The sequence below is a fragment of the Alosa alosa genome, chromosome 1, assembly GCF_017589495.1.
Source record: "Alosa alosa isolate M-15738 ecotype Scorff River chromosome 1, AALO_Geno_1.1, whole genome shotgun sequence".
NCBI classification, from domain to species: Eukaryota; Metazoa; Chordata; class Actinopteri; order Clupeiformes; family Clupeidae; genus Alosa; species Alosa alosa.
Window position 1 is genome coordinate 25,175,489 of NC_063189.1, and position 17,724 is coordinate 25,193,212.

Genomic DNA, 17,724 nt, shown 5'->3' on the forward strand with positions numbered 1-17,724 from the left:
ATATATATATATATATATATATATATATATATGTGTGTATATATATATATATATATATATATATATATATATATATATATATATATATATATATATATATATATATGTATATGTATATGTATGTATGTATATATATATATATATATGTGTGTGTGTGTGTATATATGTATATGATACATATATATATATATATATATATATATATATATATATATATATATATATATATATATATATATATATATATATGAATAATATATGTATTCATTCATTTTTCTCTTTTGGCCTGATATATTTCATTGTGAAGTATCATAATATGTATGGCACAGGCACATTTGGACAGATAAATGTTACCAGTAAGCTCCTACCAATAACAACCTGCAGTGATTGAAGGGGCTGTCATACTCTCCAGTCATTATTGTGGTCTGTAGATGAAGTTTAGATGAAACTCGCATTGTCAATGTATTTTACATTTGTGTACAATATTGAGGACATTGGAAACTGACAATAGAAGTACACACTAATTGAGCTTGTGTGATAAATTTTAATATTTTCTAAAAAAAAAAAAAAAGCCTCATGAAATGTATCTGCTGTGAAGTGGACAATATGCAACAAAAACTCACATTGACCCTATCCATTTGTTCTTTTAGTAAAATATATATATATATAATAATAATATCTGTTGTGTAGTATACCACCCCATAGTGAAGGTCACTCCAGAACCACATGAGATGGAGTGTACAGGTGTTTATTTTGCAGTGAACAGCCAGAGTAATTTGCTGGGTGAGTTATATGCACTTACATGAGTCAGTCAGTCAGTCGGAAAGTGTGTCCAGGGTCACTGCTAAGTTATAAGCCTGAGGAGATGAACGGAAGCCTATTGCTAAATTTGATAATGGTAAAAGAGTTGCACTTGAATGACTCAAGTGATTTTGCACTTGAATGACTCAGAATTCTCTCCATGCATGCAGGTGAGTGAATAATTTTTATTCTTGAGGGTTTTTTAGTAACCTATATTAGCAGCATCAGTGGGATGTTCTTGCGATTTGTCCAGTTTCTCAAGTGCAATCATATAACTTACTGAATAGTAGTAGGGTCAAATTCAGACATTGCAATCATACCTTACTGAACAATAGCAAATTCATGGCCTCTCTTAGCCTTGGTCTGTACTCTGGTAGTTTTCTCAAGGGCACGTTAGCATGTAAATCTTAGGCAGCCTTTTTGATGCAGTCCTGAGGACCTCCTGAGATGTCCACTATGGGGCAGTTGAGCTGTGAGCGCCCGGCGCTTGGCTGGGCCCTCTTGGCGAGGGCCTCCAGACGGACCATAAGGGCCCGGGCTTTCTCACGGGAGTAACGAGTCCAGGCCAGAGGCAGGTGCACAGGAACCATCTTTCTATCTGCAGACAGAGATACATGTAAGATAACACAAGGGCTAGTCATCTGTCCCACATACCTCTGAACAGTGTTTTAAAGCACTGTGTTATGTTACCAGTGGTGTTACTGAGTATATCACTAAACTGCCTTAGTGTTACAGTGTACTTTATACGACAACACCACATTACATGTAGTGCTGCTGTTCAATGCATCCAAAACGCTTTACAGTGAAGGGGGAAACTCACTGACCACCATCTACTACTACCATTATTACTAGTTACATTAGTGTTACTAGTGACCTAGATTTAGTATAGATCTATATGTAATAGTTACATCATTGTTACTGATGTAATCAAGTTATGAAGAAATGGAAATATCCATTTTCAAATATCCATGATGATGGGAAAAGAAAACATTCAGCAAACTAATAGGCACTGCTGCTTATTATTCATTCATTGAATTTCCCCTAGGGATCAATAAAGTATCTATCTATCATTATTATTCATTAATTAACTTGCTTGCAGTTTTTCTTACAAAGTTGTACTTGCAAAGCACAAGCATACTAATTTGAATGATATTCTAATTCCGGTGGCACAGAAAACAACACTGAGCTAATGGTAATTGGGGACAAACAAAAGTAATTTTAAAAAGTTGACATTTAGTAGAGAATGATTAAAGTTGACATTTAGTAGAGAATTATGCTAAAGTCCGATTCATTTTCTTGTCAAAGTATCTGCATTGGTTTTCAACATTTCTACCAGAAATCCTCTAGGATTAAAAGGGTCTAAAAACAGATTAAAAGGATCTATAGAGATATAAATATTTGGCGATATATTTAAAGGGCCTTTAATGTTAGTATAAGTCAATATATAAAGTAAACAGTGAAATAATTTTGCCTATAACAGAACTGGTCATCTCTAACATCTCACAGAGATATCAAAGCACATCAGCCACATTAGCCTGTCCAGGTGTCAGGCCACACCCACCCTGGAAGAACTTGCCGCTGGGCATCCGAGCTGCTGCTGGGGAGATGGCCAGCCAGATGACCGTGTCAGCACCCTGCTCAGGACTCCGCAGCCGACTCCGCAGCCTCTCATAGAAGTCGGGTATGGCCTTGGCGACCGCTGCCAAACAGAGGCCCAATCAAGCAATCAGAGAATCCTTCATCATGTATGATGCCATGCATAAAGGTAAATAACTGACACAAGTTAAGAACAATGTAGCTATTTATGAGAATATGACATTGAATACATTAATGCTTGATGCACTTAAAGAATCTCAAATAAATGCTGCTTTTTGATTTCATGAATAGGCATGAATCCATGTAAGATAACCTTCTGATCATCTGAAAATCGGCTGATTATGTTATACATCTGGGTTTAAGTCTTCATTGGATACCTTTGGCGATTGGAGTACCTGTTCATCTCTTGAGACGACATTAAGATGTTTTTTTTAAACGTTTTTTTTTAAATGCATTCATTTTAGTGATATGTCACAATATGACAGTATACAGGATGTTATGCATACCTGGGGTATCTGCCCATCCCGGGTGCATGACAGAGAAGTGAATCTTGGGATACGCCTGAGCCCATTCCTCTGTCATAACCACCTGCTGTCTCTATGGTAACAATACAACACAGCTGAACATTAGCAGAACAAAACAATGCATGTCTGTAGCACATTCCTATCCACTGTTCCTGGGAACATTATGACGTTGTGTTGAGCCGTAATACCTTATTCTGTGCATAGACCATGGTGCTGTCGAAGGGCCTTTTTTCAGTCTGCAGGTCTATGATGCGAAGTTTCTGAACCAGCATCCCTCCAGAAGACACGGTGATCTGGGAGCACAGTACACAGACATTTACATCAAGATTCATGATTTGAGAAGATCACATACCTACCTGTCTGCCTGCCTGGACGACGAGGATATGGGATTTTCTAAACTGTACAACAGATCTGTGGATCAGGGGCAGATATGTTCCTTGGTCTACCACTACCTCTAGGAAGATCACAAAAAGTATGACTGAGCTCAGCTACAGTCATAAATGCAATAAGACACACACACACACACACACACACACACACACACACACACACACACACACACACGGGGTGTGGGGGGGGCAGAACAACAAATTAAAAATGATGCAGATGGTCTTAATCACCAGCAAGTGTTCACCAGTGTTCATCACTAGACCAGCCTTACAGTCTCATAACAGCTCCCTGGCTGTCCGCAACTGGCTTCCTGAATGCATCCTGACACCGAAGAAATTCATAGCTTTGCATAGTTTAGGTTTTTTTTTAGCTACATGAATGTATGAATTTAATTATGAATGTGTTCCCTAGAGCAGCATACCAGCCTTCGAAAATGGAGACAAATTGCCACATTTTATGAGCTGCATACCAACTCCTCCCAATTGCTCAAAAGTGCCAAATGGAGCTACCATTACTGGAAATAAAAAGCTGCAATGATCTAATACCAAAGGCCCAATGCGAGTATACTGTTTATCAATATCTCTGTGCTTTCTTTTTTTATTTGGTTTGATGCCCTAGTCATTTTGTATGGACTGTTTAGATGTCTCCCCTGTCAATAAAGCAAATGCAAAAGTAACTCAATATGGAAAAAAGCAAGATGGATGAATGGACTGTTGGTACAGAAAGAATTGTCCATAAAGATGTGCATATTTGAAAGATGTGAGTGTGTTCTTGGAATTGGTATTTGTGAACTCACTACTCTAGGTTCACTGCTCTTTTCCAGAAGAGGTATCAGACCCTTGGTCAGGATATACACTCCTAGAGAGAGAGAGAGAGAGAGAGAGAGAGAGAGAGAGAGAAGGAGCAAAGAGGATGCTGAATGTTGAGAGGATGGAAAACTCTGTCTGGCAAAAAACTGTCTGAAGTCCATAAAATGTGGACAGATCAGTGGCGAAGTATCTCTTCAGCAGATGACTAGGGCCTCTTACCCAAGGTGTTGATGGCAAAATTTTTCTCAAAACCTTCGAAATTCACCTCTCGTATGTTCACCATGCTCCCTGCATTGTTGATCTGTTACAGCCGATAAAGAGGGAAATAGATAAGCAAATGGTCATATGTACAGTGCTAATGTAGCATTTTGAAGACTGGCAATATATTGTTTAAAATCATTTAAAAGTCTGTGGCATGCCATAGTATGATGAGATTGATGTTTAGATCCAGTAATGTTTAGACATTGAGGTCTTGATGTGAAATCTTGTCAATTCCAATGATATTGGCTGTTGTCTCAGGGGTCCTAAACCATTCTGTGTATGTACTGTATGATGGGAGTGGTTCTATGTTACCTTTTGGAGCTGTCAAGGGCCAAATTCAACAAAACACTCCCACTCCCACAACAGGTGCCCACTTGACAGTGAAATGCTCACAAAAGCCCTGTTGTTGTTAAGTATTGATAAGTATCAGTATGATGGTTGTAGTATACAGATGACATGAAACGTCATCAAAATGCCCATAATGCAATGCAAAGTACAGTAGTGTTACTGCATAATAATGTTATGGTATTTTACTGGCCATTTTGTGGTAAGTAACTGGGGGTTACCGTTAAGTCTAACAGTGTACACCTTGCAGTGTTAGAAGTCTGCTTAGACTTATTGGGCATGAGAACATGCTTGTGATAGTGAGAGGTTTGCCCATTATCTATAATCTCTAACCAGTGGTACTACATACATACAATGCATTTAACATCTATTCCTGTGTATAAAAAAAAATACCAGAACATTCAGGGATGAATGTTTACTCTTGAAGTCCTCTGTGAATTCCCAGACCTTGCGTGACTCTGACAGGTCCAAAATGTGGACGTGTACATTCTGCCGCAAGAGAACACCATGAGCTAAATAAGCAGCCTTTAAGCATGTTTCCAGACAGACAGAAGCTGATCAGGTCAAAGACAGAGACTTACGTTGTTGCCGGACTCCTTCACAATGTCCTCTCTGGCAGACTCAGCTCTCTCCTTGTTTCTGCACACCATGTGCACCGTCCCACCTACTCAGAGGAAAAACCAAACATCTGTCCACACTCAGATGTCAAAAACAGTGAAAGACCTGGGATTCAAAATGAGTACAGCAATGACACTCTTTGTTTCAGGTATAGACAAAATAATCTGACTCTTTCCTTAATATATATGCTAATGCCATATTATGATATCACTGATAAGAGAGAACATCTGCATGTTTACAGTATGTATGGGCATATGGTTATGGTTATGGAATTTAGCAGACACTTTTGTCCAAAGCAACATACAGCATACGTACATTAGAATAGCTCAAATTAACAGTAAACCATTTTTAAAAAAATGTTAAGCCTGCAAAAGCAAATTAGTAATACTAACAAATTATTACGATTAGTATTGCTTTATCTCTTCATGTGTAGGCAATCCTACATATACATATGGTAAGAGACAAAGCTGGCCCTTGAGTGAGGCATCCTAACCACTAGCACAAAGAATTGAACACCCTGTCCTGTGCAATTATCTCTCATTATCCATTTCCAACAGAGGCACTCTCCCAGGCAGCTCTAGGCATGCTAACTAACCCTTCTTTGCTATGGCCATTGCAGTTGCCTTCCCAATTCCACTGTTGGCTCCTGTAATCATGAAGGATCGTCCGCCCAGGTCTGCACTGAGGTCTTTTACCACAAAGTGCTTGGAGGCTGTTTCATATCCTCCCCTGTGTCAACCAAAATTAACAATTAACCAAACAGCAGTATACCAGTTACTGCTATTGGTGACATAAATAAACATACAAAAAACACACATTGTATTTCAAAGGCATTCAACAATTGCATAATTCCAGTTTCCTGTGTTTCTGAGGTCAGGTATTTGACAATTGCGATGGAGAGGTCAACATATTGCTTTCAATGACCAATTGTCAGCCCATCCAACAATAAATGACCAGGCGCTATGCTGACCAAAACAGCTGTCAACAAAGCCTTTGTGTAGTGATGTTTGGAGGGTGGCATAAGGGCAGGGAGAGATAACAATGCTCTGTGCTGTGGTGACATTAAACACTGATAAAGTCTGATAAAGATTGTATCTAATTTCAAAAATAGGCAACTTTTTGGAGTGGGGAAAACGTTCTAATTGTGGGCTGAAAATGTCTCTGAAAAAATCTCTATCTGTCACATTTATGTCAAAACTGCACCACCAAGTAGCTTTAAAAAACACAGATCAAGTACAAAACATGTGAATTCCTATGTGTTGTTGGTTGTTAACAACCTAATAAACAAGGAATTAACAAGTCATTTAATTTGAGTCAAGCACTCAGACAAACTTTACATGTTTTTTAAGAAGAGAATGCAAGAAGAACAAGAACAACGCCGAACATAGACCAAAATACATGTACTTTACCTTGTGTATTCTTGCATTGCTTTTAGAAACCACACAATATTCCGATACTTAGACATGATTGCTGCGCGTTTGGAGACTTCTATCAGTCAGCCTACCCGATTGACAGCTTTGGTGCCCCTAAAGCCAGCCACGTTTTAACGCTCTGATACCCTCTACTGGCGTGTGACTAAGCTGCATGCACTAGACTCGGCCATTGCAAATATGAAAGTAATACTATATTGCGTGTCTAAAGTTATTTTTAACAGTATATGGTCTGATCCTACGGTTAGAGTATTTTCTAGGCTATTTGGCATAGCCTACCTTAACTATGGTTACGTTATTAAAAATGAGCGGCGGAAGGACTCGGCCCATCAATCTTAAACCTTTCAGTTTCCATTTGTCCGTTATTTCTGAGCGTCTGTGAAGAAAGTGAGCTGACAGAACAAAGCATAAATAGTGCACCATAACTACACCAATTCATTGGGATTTATCTTTATTTATTTATTAATTATCAATGAGCCTAGACCAGGCCTAGCCTATACATTTATGTTGAGCATCCTTGAGCGTCTCAGTTTAGGCTATTGGCGTGAAAGCAATTACCAAAGCATTATTTTCCCAAATGGTGTGTGTTTTGGTCGTGTCTCAGGAAACCATCCTTGGAAACGTATAAATGGCAAACTTAGAGGGCAGCAGATGTTCCTTCCTTGAGAGGGCTGAGGTGTACGCCACACCTTGTTTTGCAGCAGGTGTAGGGCCCTGACCAATCGCATATTTGAGAAGAGATGACGTAGGCAATGCTGCTAGAATTTACAGTGGGGGGAGGGCTTGCGTGACTTTCTGTTTCGAAGGATTCTGGGAAAGACAACTATGTGAGTGCGCCCTTACAGTGTCCAGCAGTGCGTGAAAAAAAGTGTTAAATTGATCGTGGTTGTTTTGGGGATCACTTGTGGACATTCGCTTGTTTCAATATGGTAAGTAGGCCCTAGATCACATTGTGAAAAACACGACATTGTCATGCGAAGTCTGGGTAAACTGGGTAACAGTCACACCGGTATCGCTAGAAGTTGCTGCACCTGTTGTTGCCACATCATTTACTCAATGTTTCATTCTGCCATTTTAATGCCATTTATTTCGTTGCGATCACAGTTGCGCGCACTCGGGTTCTAATTTCAGGATGTATGGCAGCTTGCCCCATCTTATCATTTTATTCCCATAGGCTATTTCTAAGGGTATTAACATTTTCAGAAGTGAAATAAGGTGTGTGCTACTAGTTCCTTAGCACTTGCCCATTGTTATCTGGCGGAACAGGTTCCGTCATTGGTTCTATTCAAACTCGCCATTGTCGCCATTAAACATCAGCTTTGCAAGTAATGATATGTAGCCTACCATTGCCGATATTTTCTGTACTGTACTTTTCTGAAACAAAGCCATTATATTGTCTTTTCCCAACATCTTTATAACAACTCCTCTTTGCCCAAAATAAGTCATTTTTGGTTGCATATACAGTAGCCTACAGTTGTTATATAATAGCCTACTGACAAGCCTATACTTCAGATATATTGCGTAGTGACTGTAATAATTGTGAAACTGTGAACTGAAATTGTGAAAGAGTATTTAATTATGAAATAACGTTAGACTAACTGCATTGGAAACTTTTACACAACTGACAGCAGCTCACACACACCCATGCTTTTCCAGAAAGTGTGTACTTCCAGTCTTCAATTCAACAATTGGAGGAAGATACAGTTGTGATAATATCCACATATTAAATCCCCACACTATTGTCAGAAGCTGGAGTGGGCTTTTTTGAGGCCAGCTGCCTCTCGTGTCTATCTCCAAGCTCTCCCCTTCTCTGAGTCATCCTGGTCTTATTTGTCCTCCTGGTCATTTTCAGCCTTGTTTTACGCCACAAGAGCCAAGCCAATAAGGCCAGGCAGTAGATCTGCAGCCCACAGAACCACGAGCAAACATCCTGCAAATGACAGAATAAAATAAAAGGCCCATGAAATGGCTCACACGCTCCACAGAATTGTGTTATTGTTTGTGAGAGGCTAGCACAATAACAAGGCAATGTTCCACACTTCCTCGCTCCTCCGTGCTCTGTATGCCTGGGCTTCTGAGAGGTTATTGTTTAATTCCTTCTGTCAATAGCAAGTGGTGCTCCGCTGACCCCTCTGAGGAAAGCTAATAAAGGGGAGCTTTTTATTGTGTGTGTGTGTGTGTGTGTGTGTGTGTGTGTGTGTGTGTGTGTGTGTGTGTGTGTGTGACTCAGCCGTGGTAGTACCGGCTGTGGCGATGTTCTACAGCCTTGCCAACCCTTGTTTCTCTGAGCTTGTGTCAGATAAAGGTGGGGGTTTGTTGTCCGAGTAACTTGCGTGGAGTTTGAAGTTAATGAGATTAGCTGATTCTTAATATTGGGTTTTGTTTCAGGATGCTCTGTAGAAAAGTTAATTAATGAAGTTGTATAGCATTGTGAAGTCCAGCATCACAACCAAGAGCTGTAATACATCGCTCATAAGCCTGTAGAAGATGCACTTTCCTTAAGTATTTTGCTAGCTCTCCTTCTGAGGCTCATCATGACACTGTTTTCGTGCATGCCCCTGCTCTAATACCATCGCTCCTACCTTTTTCACCTCTGATGTTATGTTAAGATTTGCTGATAAAATTAGGAAAATCGATGTTGACCTTTCCACATAATTGCCCTTCTTTATCTGTTCCATGTTTTCCCCCTCCCCTCTCATCTCATCTCTTTTTTCTCTCTTCCTGGTCACCCTCTCTCTGCACATCTCGTCATCTCCTCCCTTCATCCCTGTCTCTGTCCTTTGATGTCCCTCCCCACGCATCCTCTCTGTGACCCCACCCCTGTTCCCTGCGCTGCAGATGCGTTTCCTGTTGCTGTTCAGCCGGCAGGGGAAGGTGCGTCTACAGAAGTGGTACGCACCCATCACCGAGCGCGAGAAGAAGAAGGTGATGCGCGATATGACTATGCTGGTGCTCGCCCGCAAGCCCCGCACCAGCAACTTCCTCTCCTGGAGGGACCTCAAGATCGTCTACAAGAGGTGAGGATAGGGTGAGCAGGCGAAGGAGGGAGGGATAATAAAATGGCCGCCTCTCCTTGTTAAGTTGCCAAAAGGATCAGGTTCAACTTATTCTTTCCACTCACTCTCTTCTGTCTCTGTATCTTGCTATCTATGTGCATCTCTCTCTTGGATCTGTCTCCTGTTCCCATCCCAGCTCATTGGTCCCATCTGTCCCTGGGACTGATGGCCCCTGTTATGTAATGCTGTCCACTCTCTGACAAACACACTGTAAATCCTGCTCAGATGTCCAGTAAAGACCACGTGCACCCTGCTGCCCACACACTCAGCACACACTCCCTTTAGCCTGCTCTCACTACATGCTCATTTCTAAAAATGCATTACAATGGAGGATAGGATTTTGGAATCAAACTTTTCATAGATGGCCCACAATGATCAAGATAAGAGCTTAATAAAAAACTGAAAACCCTAACCCTAACTCTCAAACGACCGATTAGGTTACATTTTACAGTGTTTACTATTAATTTAAATACCTAATGTAAATACACAACAGTTCATGCATGACATGGGGGGTGACGACAGCAATGGCCTCATCTGGACACCCTGGACACTCCATTTTCTGGGGGGCGCCACTGGCAACATACAATATCAGTCACCGCAAACTGTAGTAATAATCAGCATTAAAATGATCAGCAATATTGTGAGAATGAAAACTAATGGCATGGTGTCCCTGTTAATGCTATTGTACCAGTATATATACATTGAAGCGCTTTAAAGGTGTGATGAAAATGTTTCGGTGCACGCATTACCTACAACTCTCGGGGCTAAGCCCCCGCCCCCGTCTTTCAATCCTAGTGATGTGTGTGTGTGTGTGCTCATATGTGTGTGTGTGTGTGTGTGCTCATATGTGTGTGTGTGTATGCCTGCCTGTGTGTGTCTGTTTTTGCATCCAGGTATGCCAGTCTTTATTTCTGCTGTGGCCTTGAAGATCAGGACAATGAGTTGTTGGCCCTGGAGGTTTTACATCGATATGTGGAGCTGCTTGATAAATACTTTGGCAATGTAAGGGATTCTCTCTCTCTCTTTCTCTGTTTCTCTCTCTCTTTCTCTCTATCTCTCTGTCTCTCTATCTCTCTGTCTCTCTCTCTCTCTCTCTCTCTCTCTCTGTCACTCTCTCTCTCTCCCTCTCTCTCTCTCTCTGTCTCTCTCACTCTCTCTGTCTGTTGTGGTGTGTGCATTGTATGTTAATGAATGATTACAGTTAAGACTACAGTTAACCTTACCTCTTTATTACATTGTAGTGCATGTACTTTCCTATAAGCACATTGCCAACTCCATTGGTTTATTTGACAAGTTCCTTGGTTATATGGCTACAGTAAATGGCACATAAAGAGGACTGTGACAGTCTTTTATATCTGTCTTTAAATGCCCTCATTCTTTAGGTGTGTGAATTGGACATCATTTTTAACTTTGAGAAGGCCTACTTCATTCTGGATGAATTCATGATGGGCGGGGAGATACTGGAGACATCAAAGTCGTCCGTCGCTAGGGCAATAGAGGCCTCAGACATGCTGCAGGAGGTAAATATTATGGGCTGGCAGTGGCACAGATCCCTGAGTGTCCACAGTAATCCACATAAATCCATTCAAGTGGAATTTTCTTATCAGTGCTGAGTGTATAGTGCACCACACAGAGAATGACAGGAGATCAAATAGATGAGTGTGCTCATGACAAAAATCAAATTGGACCACTTGACCTATCTGAAGAGTGATAAAACCTTGCGATGAACATGTCATGGAAGCTGTCATTTCCTGTTTTTAAGCCATATCTATGTCCTGTGAGATGACAGTGTTAGGTTGCCATTATCTGATATTGTCGTTATTTTAGTTTTTACATTTTGGATGACATAACCATCAAAATAACATCTGTCACATTATGCCATATCACAAAACTGTGAACAACAACTTGGCATGACACTTAGCAATAATTGCCATGTTTCTTTGTTAGATGGTGAGAGTCATGACAAGAGGATGTAGTCATGTAGCCACAATGTGTGTATTATGCGTCTCTGTTAGTGTTATAACAGAGGGTTCTGTTTCCAATAGTTAGTTGCCGAGATGTTGGTATCACAGACTCTGGAGGGCAGGAGCATCTGAGAGCTAAATTCAGTTATGGCAACAAACAGATGTGGTGCACAGGCTGAGATGGTACATTTCCACAGCCACATACTTCCTGCTCTGTCAGAAACATTGCAGAGGGAGTTAAAAATAAGGAGTTTTCACTCATGGTTACACCTGAACATGCATTCCGGAAACCGTTTGGATATCTGGAGACACATGAGTATGTTTGCAAATTTAAGAGCATTGAGCTGTTATGATCCAGACTTTAAATTAAGTTTTCAGTGGCTTTGTGACTCACAAGAAAGTGCTCCTCTGTGTTGTTTGATAGACTTTTCACAAGGGAAGTAACATTTTGACACATTATCCAGAGAATGGTACATTTGTTCTTAGTACAGAATCAACAATTCAGACGGTGAACATGTGCAATAATTTAACACAACACAACAAGAAGAAAATAATGGTAATTCTTTATTTGTCTTTAAGTCTTTGCACATCTTCGAACACGTACAAAAATGGTTTAAAAATGACTAGGACACCAACCTATCTATTCTAATGTTGAAATAGAGAGGCCAATTTTTAATTGGAAAGGATTGCAGCAAGCCAGTCAGAGTATTATTAAGAGTATGAATAGGGGGATATTCTCTTTGTTTGGCTGAACTTATTATAACAATAAAAACCACAAATTTACTGAAATGGTTACACCTGAACATGCATTCCGGAAACCGTTTGGATATCTGGTGGAGACACATGAGTATGTTTGCAAATTTAAGAGCATTGAGCTGTTATGATCCAGACTTTAAATTAAGTTTTCAGTGGCTTTGTGACTCACAAGAAAGTGCTCCTCTGTGTTGTTTGATAGTTACTCATGCTTTCTGGTCATTTCCTGAAATGTCTATGTCCACATCCCCCTTGGGCTGCATTTCATAGCAATATGCTTGCAAAACAAAACATGTCCAGAATCCCTCATCTGGAGCCTGACCACACTGTTTCTCCAACCACAGCTCTTAGTCCCTGTCCATGTGTAGAACTGCAGGCACTGAGATGACCGCAGACCAGGCCAATTAGGCTTGGTAGGTAATAAAGAGGATAGGCGCCAGTTCTGGGCTAAAGAGGACGGCAGTTATTTTGCAAATGACTCGTGCGGTAGAAGCGGTAGAAGACCTCCCAGCTGTTAGACCCCCCCCCCCCCAAGAAAAGATTGTGTGTTAGCTGGCAGGCCACTCGTGGGGATACTCATGTCGTGACAAGTGCAGTGCATGATGAGATCAATAGTGTCAATCTGAGCGTCTCGTCTCTCACCTCCCAAGATCATTTCAACCCTATGAGCATGAAGCCCCGCGTATTCTGGTGTGATGTGTTGGACTGAGGGTGCTGTTTGTAGTGGATTACACATGGCATTTTGTGTTTTTATTTTTGTCTCTGGCTTTTCAGACAATGGAGGAGTACATGAGCAAGCCTGCTTTCTAGAGCACAGGAGAAAGGGGAAGAAATGAAGCCAGGAAGTGAATGGAGCATGCGCACAGGTGTGTCTTTGACCTTCGACACGCCACTGCCTTTTCTCTGTGTAACAATGTGCTCGACTCTCCATGTTCCCAAAGAGGTAGTCGTAGGTCGCTCATAACTTCACTCTATACATCCGCTCAACTTTCCTCATTTCAAAGGGATTTATATGGACACTAGCCATACAATGACACTGATACCAAGAGTTATGCCAGTTAAAATTGCATGATGATGATGACAATCATAGCTAACTGTATGTAATAATTACTACTCCTATAAAAATGATGTTTTATTATGACAATCATCTATTTAAATTAATGTCAGATTATTACAAGTGCCTTTTTATGTATGTTTATGTCACTTTATGCTAAATATTCAGATTTTATAGAGTCATTCTAGTGCCTCAGGGACTAGTTGGTTGTAATTGTTTTTGTTTTGTTCATTTTGTGGATGGTCATAAATTCTGTATTTTACAGCACAAGAGATTTTTTTTCATGGACACTGTATAATAAAAACATATTTTGATAAATTGTGTGGTGGATGTTTTATTCACATGTTAAAGAAATTATCTTGCACCACAAAAGTTTTCTCTTCCCTCAAGATATATGGGTTTCCATGCTAGAGTCCATTTGAGCTGCCCCCCTTTCTCATATTATGTGTGGGACCACACTTTTATTTAACCATTATTGTGAACAAATAGTTATGACAACAAATGAATGAGACTTTTCACAAGGGAAGTAACATTTTGACACATTATCCAGAGAATGGTACATTTGTTCTTAGTACAGAATCAACATTTCAGACGGTGAACATGTGCAATAATTTAACACAACACAACAAGAAGAAAATAATGGTAATGCTTTATTTGTCTTTAAGTCTTTGCACATCTTCGAACACGTACAAAAATGGTTTAAAAATGACTAGGACACCAACCTATCTATTCTAATATTGAAATAGAGAGGCCAATTTTCATTGGAAAGGATTGCAGCAAGCCAGTCAGAGTATTATTAAGAGTATGAATAGAGGGATATTCTCTTTGTTCGGCTGAAGATATTATAACAATAAAAACCACAAATCCAGAGACCACGACAAAATAGGATACATTTTATTCTGACACTGGATTATGTTGTATTTACAATAGATATATTTTAAAATTCCATGTAAAACTATACCACTTCCACCAGACTGGTTATTTTTCTGTGATGAAACATTAACTATCTGCTCCAGTGGACAAATTCGTTGCTGTCAGCTTCTTTCTCTCGTCTACATTCCTGACACTATTTTTGCACGGTGTTCCTTCTCCTGAACTGGCTCCGGCGTGTGTTGAGCTATTGGCTCCAGGGCAGAATCGTTGTTCAGCTTTTTAGGCTCTGGTTCTTCTTTAGCCTCAATATCTCGTTTCACCGGCGCACTTTTACCAGTGTCTACCTGGTCAAAATAGTCCTTCATTGCCTCTTCATACAATTCATATGGAAATTGCTCTTGAACTTCAGGATGGAGAGAGCGTTTGGAATTCTCTGTGTCGGGGTACTCGGTCAGTACTTTTGCAGCAAGAAACGTCGCCAACTCATCTTCGTCCACTGTGTCGTCGTAATCGTCATTTCTTTTGTTGAGGGCTTTATTCATCTCTGACATAATCAAGCTCCCACGATGACCACTTGGTGTGACAAATCTTGATACAGTGGTCTTGTAGGGTCTTTGTTTAGAGTAATGTGTTTTCTGACTGCCAAGGCTATCTAAGAGATTAAGAATGTCCTCAGCTGTGAAATCAGGTGAGATGTAGTTAGGGAATTTGTCAGGCAGGCGTCTATTGTAATATTTGGGGAATCTACCTTTGTAGCGAGGCATCGTTTTTCTCTCCACTCCTACCACTGGGCGCTCTTGTTTTCTGATTTCGCCCGTTATCAGCATCTCAATGAGCTCATCGGGCGGGACCTGCGTTTTCAGTGAGATCGCTTTCAGCCTGTTGATGGCCTGCGGGTCGATGAGAGATGGTCGAATAAATCTCTTTTTGCTGTCTTGAGCCGCGGTTCTGTCCCGCTTTTGTTCTTGGTCGGTCATTTCCAAGACTTTTAAGAAGTAATAATCCACAAGCTTCGTATCATCGTCAGGATCTTGACTTGCACGTCGCTCAAGGGTCTCCACGTCCTCTGCGCTGTCTCCTAAACCGCGGTCAAATTCCTCGTGGCTGCCCTTGACCACCTCTTCCGTCTCTACCTGTTCCTCCATCGGCACCCAGTCTTCGCCACCGGCCACATCCTCGTACGCAAGATTTCTAACCCTGTACATGTCATCATCATCCTCGTCCTCGTCGTCATTACTGTAGAACTTCTGGTCGTCACGTTTCTGGTCTTTAGATGACAGTTTTCCAAGCTCCTCGAAGATAGAACGCATGTTGGCAAGACTTTGGGGGGTATACTGTTCCTCCAGGTCTTCTGTTGCGCGTTTGAAGGTACTAGCTCTAACATTCTCATCATCCTCGAACATCAGCGGATACTTTTTGTGTGGTTTCACCATGCCGCCGTAGTCCCCAGGACCATCTGAGTTTTGTCTGTTTTTAGACGGGCGACTCGCCTGAGGCGGAGCAGTTTCGGTGTTTCCCCCTGCCTGGTCCATCGCTCGCAGCAGCGCTTTCACCAACTGCGGAGCTTTGCTTTCCAGCCAGCCGTCATCCCCGCGCTCTGGCGCGCTCTCATCCTGAAGAGAAGCAAGCTGCACCAGGAAGCGGAACTTGTCTACCTCATCGTAGTTAGCGGTAGGGCTCTCCAGCCCATCTGTCCGTCCTTTCAGACTCTCTATGTACTCCAGGGCTTTAACCATATTGGAGCTTGGAGCAAAGTAGGCGCCCTGTTCGCCTCCTCTAAGCCGGTGATGCCGGACGGACGCACCCTGCACCGCACAAGCATGGAGGAGTGCGAGCAAAACAACCACTCCTCCTATGGAAAGCTTAGGGGGTAACCGCAGCATAGTGCCTGAAAAGAATGGAAGACATAACCACAATTAGTGTCAAACAGCAGAAACACTCTCATAAAGCATGCACTGCAACAACTTTTTAGATCCAGTCACAATACATTCCCCATCTACAGCATTTATTTTTAGAAAGATAGTTGTGATGGACAATCAGTTACCAAGTCAAAAAGGCGCAACGTTAAGCGTCTAGTCCTGGATCAATTCGGGGTTGGGCTTTGTTATAACACCTTTTTAAGCGACTAGCCTACACCATCGAGTGAGTCACCACTCGTTGTCAAGGTAACCTTTTCACTTGTGGCTATCAGCTTTGATTGAACCCATTTGAAATCTAACCAAAAGGCACAAAGCTGCCATGTTATAAAAAATATATGTTGTAGCTCGTATCTCTCGTAAATCATCAATCAGGTAAACAACGATAGCCATCGGTGTAACGAGTAGCTAACCCTCTGAAACGATTTCAGTGAATACCAGGAATAACCCCCATTTAAGCAACACATCTAGACAATGTAACAAAATACAAAGCTATAAGAATATTACGAGTGTTGTCGTGCATTGGTTTGACTAGTGACAGTCAAAAAGCTCTTTACCTTTTTGCAAAATAGCTCAGATGACAGTCGTAAACATGTATAGCATCTCCTCTTTCTATGCGAACGCGCTGCTGTTTGGTTTCAGCACCCGGACAGCTCCCTCCGCTATATGAGGCAACACCTGACTCGTGCGTCACCGAAACACACGCAATAACCGGCGCTTGCATATCCATATTAATGATTTATGCCTGTGATAGGTCACGAAAAGGAAAACCAATCTTATTTGAACTGTTCCACTTGTCTGGGTGGTCTATAGTCTACATCCGTTATCCATGTGGCCTACAAATGTTGGACCTTATTTTGCTACACGACATTTAAATTAGATTTCAGTGCATGTCCGTGAATGTTGTAGCCTAGTTGACTTGCTCCATTGGAAGTAATGTTTGTTTTCCCCCCATATTGTTATGCCTTAGTTTAGGTTTCTATTTTTATTGGGTCTGGTGTCCACCGAGTGTGGGTAGCCTTGTCTACGTTGTGTTTCGGAGAGCTCCATGCTGTGTTTCTTGCAAGGAGTCTGATAAATCAAGGAGTTTGGCTAAATCAAGCTATCATTTTGAATTTCATTCATACATTACATATAAATACATATCATACACAGATACGTACTATCTTACAGCAAAACCACAATCACCATGGCCCGCGGGTACTATAGAGTTAAAACCGCCGGCGATGACTCACACGCTAAATCCGCACAGTGGGACTGAATCGCTGTCGCAGATCTTTCCTCTGCAGAGAGATGCCATTGATAAACGCCCTTGTGATGGCCACGGTTCTCAA

The 17,724-nt window shown here is 41.2% G+C and overlaps 3 protein-coding genes across 4 annotated transcripts; 1 reads left to right on the forward strand and 2 right to left on the reverse strand.

Moving 5' to 3' along the window:
- Positions 1-517: 517 nt before the first annotated feature.
- Positions 518-6,837, reverse strand: LOC125300590 (dehydrogenase/reductase SDR family member 12-like). 2 transcript variants are annotated; one of them, XM_048252627.1, is made up of 10 exons: positions 6,754-6,837; positions 5,940-6,073; positions 5,308-5,390; positions 5,120-5,215; positions 4,340-4,421; positions 4,108-4,169; positions 3,110-3,214; positions 2,904-2,994; positions 2,363-2,500; positions 518-1,399 (listed from the first exon to the last, which is right to left on the reverse strand). In XM_048252627.1, exons 1-10 carry the CDS (start codon positions 6,807-6,809, stop codon positions 1,209-1,211), a joined length of 1,038 nt encoding a protein of 345 aa, XP_048108584.1. In that variant the 5' UTR covers positions 6,810-6,837; the 3' UTR covers positions 518-1,208. The 2 variants fall into 2 exon arrangements, with proteins under 2 accessions (XP_048108584.1, XP_048108574.1); XM_048252617.1 differs by having other exon boundaries at positions 5,308-5,393.
- A 748-nt stretch (positions 6,838-7,585) lies between these two features.
- ap1s3b (adaptor related protein complex 1 subunit sigma 3b) lies at positions 7,586-13,919 on the forward strand. Its single transcript, XM_048252640.1, has 5 exons — positions 7,586-7,703; positions 9,613-9,791; positions 10,724-10,832; positions 11,213-11,350; positions 13,322-13,919. Exons 1-5 carry the CDS (start codon positions 7,701-7,703, stop codon positions 13,355-13,357), a joined length of 465 nt encoding a protein of 154 aa, XP_048108597.1. The 5' UTR covers positions 7,586-7,700; the 3' UTR covers positions 13,358-13,919.
- A 314-nt stretch (positions 13,920-14,233) lies between these two features.
- On the reverse strand, positions 14,234-17,060 carry scg2b (secretogranin II b). The gene is made up of 2 exons (XM_048252604.1): positions 16,948-17,060; positions 14,234-16,362 (listed from the first exon to the last, which is right to left on the reverse strand). Exon 2 carries the CDS (start codon positions 16,355-16,357, stop codon positions 14,654-14,656), a length of 1,704 nt encoding a protein of 567 aa, XP_048108561.1. The 5' UTR covers positions 16,358-16,362; positions 16,948-17,060; the 3' UTR covers positions 14,234-14,653.
- Positions 17,061-17,724: the final 664 nt, after the last annotated feature.

Bases quoted from the DNA above. Each gene is read 5' to 3' on its own strand.
- LOC125300590 (XM_048252617.1), bottom strand. From the start codon at position 6,809: ATGTCTAAGTATCGGAATATTGTGTGGTTTCTAAAAGCAATGCAAGAA. The intron at 5,394-5,939 runs GTTAGTTAGCAT...TTTTCCTCTGAG, and splicing joins AATGGCCATAGCAAAGAAGG to TAGGTGGGACGGTGCACATG. The intron at 4,170-4,339 runs GTAAGAGGCCCT...CTCTCTCTCTAG, and splicing joins TTTTGCCATCAACACCTTGG to GAGTGTATATCCTGACCAAG.
- ap1s3b (XM_048252640.1), top strand. The intron at 9,792-10,723 runs GTGAGGATAGGG...TTTTGCATCCAG, and splicing joins CTCAAGATCGTCTACAAGAG to GTATGCCAGTCTTTATTTCT. The intron at 11,351-13,321 runs GTAAATATTATG...CTGGCTTTTCAG, and splicing joins CCTCAGACATGCTGCAGGAG to ACAATGGAGGAGTACATGAG.
- scg2b (XM_048252604.1), bottom strand. From the start codon at position 16,357: ATGCTGCGGTTACCCCCTAAGCTTTCCATAGGAGGAGTGGTTGTTTTG.